At 43.3% G+C, this 4,621-nt stretch overlaps 1 gene segment (V, D, J or C); it reads left to right on the forward strand.

The window, feature by feature from the left end:
• Positions 1 to 1,365: 1,365 nt before the first annotated feature.
• LOC105504676 lies at positions 1,366 to 1,880 on the forward strand. The segment is given in 2 exon segments: positions 1,366 to 1,451; positions 1,540 to 1,880. Coding segments are annotated over 2 exon segments (390 nt in total).
• Positions 1,881 to 4,621: the final 2,741 nt, after the last annotated feature.

Consider the following 4,621-nt stretch of genomic DNA (forward strand, 5'->3'; position numbering starts at 1 on the left):
AGAACACCTGAAATCAGTGGCTGTCCCTTCCAAACCAATCAAAAAGTGATTGCCTTTTGGTGTGGGTTTGGTTTTGTTATTGATTTTAAAACATATCTTTGAACACTGACATCTCTGAAACTACTAGATCTCTAGAAGTATAATTGTGAAAGAAGCTTGCCTGCAGCTTTGACAAAATGAGAAACTCTTCCCGAATAAAACTTGTTTTGAAGTTAAAAAAAAGAATAATGTGAGATTGGAACCTGAGAGGTGTGAAGATTCCCAAGGGCACTCTCAATTCTGAAGCTGATTGTAAGATAAGGGCTAACAACAGTCCTTCGCTTCTCATGATTCCCTGGAAGAACTCACATAACTCACTGAAAACTGTGACATTCATTAATATAATGTTTCTGCAGCAAAATAATACAGATTAAAATAACTCAAAGGAAGAGGCACATGAGCAGAGTTCAGGAGAATTCCAAGCACAAGCATCCAGTTTTCCTCTCCCAGTGGAGTAATAGACAATGCTCCATTCTGCTGGCAACAATGTGTGATTCTATGTAGGAAGCATTGTCAACCAGCAAAGCTCACCCAGGCTTGGTGTCCAGAGGACTTTTGAGTGATGGGGTGGGTGACAGTGGGGTTGTCATGTAGACCTTGATGATTATCCTCATGGCTCAGTTGAGTTTCCACTGAATTGACAATGAAACTCCAACCTTCCCTCTTTGGTCATTTTCTTTTTAAAAATTCTCTAAAGTAAATTATTTAAAAAATTCTCACTTAAACCAGCTGTTCATTTAATATAATGCTCAACACAAATAGTTTCAAAAAGTCAGTTATGTCATTAAAACAATTGTTTAGTCATTCAAACCATTCAGATAACAATGAACACCATATAGCACTAAAGTCGAATTGTAGTCACAGGGGCAGGATTTCAGCAACAGCAAGAGAAAGTAGAACAAATAGGAATGAGCAAAAAATAGACAAGTAATGGGTGTGAATTGACCTGGAAAATATTGTGGTGATGTCCAAAGATAAATCAATAGTTATTTGTTAAACAAGTGAAAGATCACGCATTCTCAGTCCAGGAAAGCCACCAGGGGGTGGTCGGGGTCTCTTGGATTGTAAGAAGCTCAAGAGGGTCAAACTGAATGAACCCTGCGCAGTTGCTCACTGACTCATGTAAATGTTAGAGCAGCTGCTTCCTCCCACAGGGCAAATCCACAGCACACAGCCACCCTGGGCTGGCCCCTCACAGTGTAGCTGCTCTCAGGACTGTGGACCTAGGTGATAAAGGCAGTAAAGATTTGCATACAGCAGCACACAACACACCCCCTCCCTGCACAGAGCTCAATAGGAGATAAAGAGCCATCAGAATCCAGCCCCAGCTCTGGAGCCAGGGGTCTCTTCCATTATCAGCACCATGGCCTGGACTCTGCTCCTCCTCCATTTCCTCCTCACTTGCTGCCCAGGTTAAGAGAGATTTCAAATACCAGCCTCTGGAGGGATCCCTTTTTCTCCCTTTCTAATTTCTAACATGTGTCTGTTTTTTTGTTTCAGGGTCCAGTTCTCAGGCTGTGGTGACTCAGGAGCCCTCACTGACTGTGTCCCCAGGAGGGACAGTCACTCTCACCTGTGGCTCCAGCACTGGAGCAGTCACCAGTGGTCACTATCCACACTGGTTCCAGCAGAAGCCTGGACAAGCCCCCAAGACACTGATTTATGATACAAGCAACAAGCTCTCCTGGACCCCTGCCCGGTTCTCAGGCTCCCTCGCTGGGGGCAAAGCTGCCCTGACACTGTCAGGTGCACAGCCTGAGGACGAGGCTGAGTATTACTGCTTGCTGTACTATAGTGATGCTCAACACAGTGACAGACTCATAAGAGGAACCAAGACATAAACCCCCCTAGGCCCTTGTGATGTGGAGATCACTTGATCAGACATGCCAGCTCTCATGGCAGCTTACATGTGGACCAGTCATAGGGGAAGGGAAGGGTATGAATTGATTCCTATTTCTGCTTAAGCCCTGAAGTGCAGGAAATGTGAGAATGATTTGGGAGTTACTGGATCCAGAAAAAAAAAAAGAAGAGTTAATTGTTTTATATTCCAAAAGGAACACTAACAGCTGAATCAGATCTAAAGGTTGAGCCTAAATATATTTCCTCTGGAAAGAAGCTTCTTCAAAGTATGGGCTTTCTGGGCTAAGAGCAAAGACAAGAAACTGTTCTTTTTGTATATTACCAAAGTTTGTTTTATTGAGTTACTTTCAAAGCAATACATGCCTATTATATAAAATAAAAGTATTAAAAACCACCAAGTTCACTGCAAAACTCTCTCATCACAAACAATCAACATTAGTACATTTCTTCATTTGGAAGCATTCTTTCATTTTTGTTCTCAATATTTCCACAAAGGTGATCAAATCTTGTGCTTTTTTTTTTGTGATTTTACACATTTTTATGCTCTTGTCTTTTAAGGTTAATGTGAGTAGTGTTCCGTTCTTCAAAAGGATAAAATATTTGAATGATTTTTAATTTTTAAAAATTTTTTATTATACTTTAAGTTCCGGGGTACATGTGCACAATGTGCAGGTTTGTTAATTTTATTTTGATTTGAGTACCAATGAAAAAAATACAGTTATATAGGTAATTCCAATTGTTAAATTTTCAGACAAAGATATGACATTATGTTTTTATTAAAACATGCCTGGTTATTTCTATAGGTTTAGTGCGGTTAGGGAAAATGCCTGCAATTTTCAGTGGAAAGCCTGGAGTACATTATGCCTGACTCCACAACACACAACCTAGAGAAACAAGGGCTTCCAGCTCATGTTTGCAGGAGCATAATAGATTCAGTTACGAGGAACAATTAATATGCAAAACTATTTCAGTGTCTTCATGCATGTGTTGGAACAGTACATCTCAAACTCTGCTGTGCATACAAATTATCCGGGGATCTTACAAAATGCAGTTTCTGATTGAATGAGTTTGAATTGTTGATTCAGTCTCTGCATTTCCAAAGTGTGCCTGCCACAGAAAATCCACATATATGTTTCAATAGTAACAAGTCCAGGCAGGAGCAGAGGCTCACGTGTGTAATCCTAGTACTTTGGGAGGCTGAGGCAGGAAGATTACTTGAGGCCAGGAGTTTGAGACCAGCCAAGGTCAACAGAGCAAGATCTTTTCTCCAAGGTTGTATTTTTTTAATATGAAAAAGGAATTAGCTGAGTATTGTGCTACAGGCTTGTAGTCCTACATACTAAGGAAGCTGAGGCAGGAGAAGAGCTTTAGCCCAGGAGTCAAAAGCTGCAGTGAGCCATGATCATGACACTGCACTCCAGCCTGGGTGGCAGAGTGAGATCTTGTCTCTAGTAATAATAATAAGTCCATAAGAACAGTATAAAATAAAGAGAACCCTTGGCAGACAAGAACTTAAGGAAAATCTCTGACATAGGGAATTAATGAGCTTGGATGATAGAAGCACCCACACTCCATGGAGGGAGATGACCAGGAAGGACAGCTGCAAAGCTGGGAGAGGCTCCCCTTTCTTTACAAACAAAAACAAAAGCAAACAGACAACAAACCTGACCTCCCCTCTGGCTCCCGTCCAACATTCTTACTGGCTTCTCTTCCATTCTTTTCTATAGTGTAGCCCATCCATAGGCTCTCCCCTTCCGCATCTCTGATTCCCGAATTCCCTTCTTGGGTCTCTCTCCTTTTCCTACCACCACTTCTCCCCTCTGACTTCCTGAGCTAATTATCAAGCGTTTTATAACAGAAAACTCATTGCATTTTTCTAGATCTGTCCTTGAAAGATGACACTCATATTTTTATTCTTTTTCTTGAATGTCTCTGATACCTTTAGTTCTGAAGAACCCCGAAGTTTTGGTTGATTCTCTTTCTTCACCTCCGCCGGGTCCTCCTTCTCCTTCCTGGGCTTCTCGGTATTTCCAGTGAATCCAGTGAACCACAGAAATATGCTAATCAGTTCTGCCCAGCCTCCACCACTCTGTCTTGTGTGCTGATCTAGCGAGGAATTAAATAGGAAGAGAGACCCTTGGGTTTCTGTGCAGCCTAGGAAGTGAGTTCACAGCTGGACTCACCTGGGACACCAGACACCTGGTGCCTGTTGATGGTTAGTGGTCCCCAGGTCATGCAGCAGCTGTGCCCTCTCAGGGTGCCTTGAGAGTCACTGACCACGCTCTCCTACCTCCCACTCTCCTCTCCTCAAGGAGGACAACCAGACTCAGCATCCTTTGTGAGGGGAACAGCCAGAGATCAGCATAGATTTGCATTCAGACCTTTCCTCTAGAAGATGCCATGGAAAAGGGGCTGTCCCCCCTAATCTGTGTGGCTCAGGAAGCAGAGCTCCAGAGACATCTCTACCATGAAGTAGACCCCTCCTCCTCTCCCTCCTCATTCTGTGCACAGGTGGCTAGGCACTGAAAAGCAGGGACTGGCACTGGGAGGACCAGGGCTCTGTCTTGCTCCCCTGGCTCATGGAACCACCTCCAACATGCTGTGTCTCTCTCCTGACTCTCAGGGTCCTGGGCAGTCAGGGCTCACTTGGTAGCCTGCACAGTCTGTCTGTGATGAAACCAGTCACCATCTCCTGGAAGCAGCAGCAAAAAGGTTCTTGGAA

This window comes from Colobus angolensis, unplaced genomic scaffold, assembly GCF_000951035.1.
Source record: "Colobus angolensis palliatus isolate OR3802 unplaced genomic scaffold, Cang.pa_1.0 Scaffold949, whole genome shotgun sequence".
NCBI classification, from domain to species: domain Eukaryota; kingdom Metazoa; phylum Chordata; class Mammalia; order Primates; family Cercopithecidae; genus Colobus; species Colobus angolensis.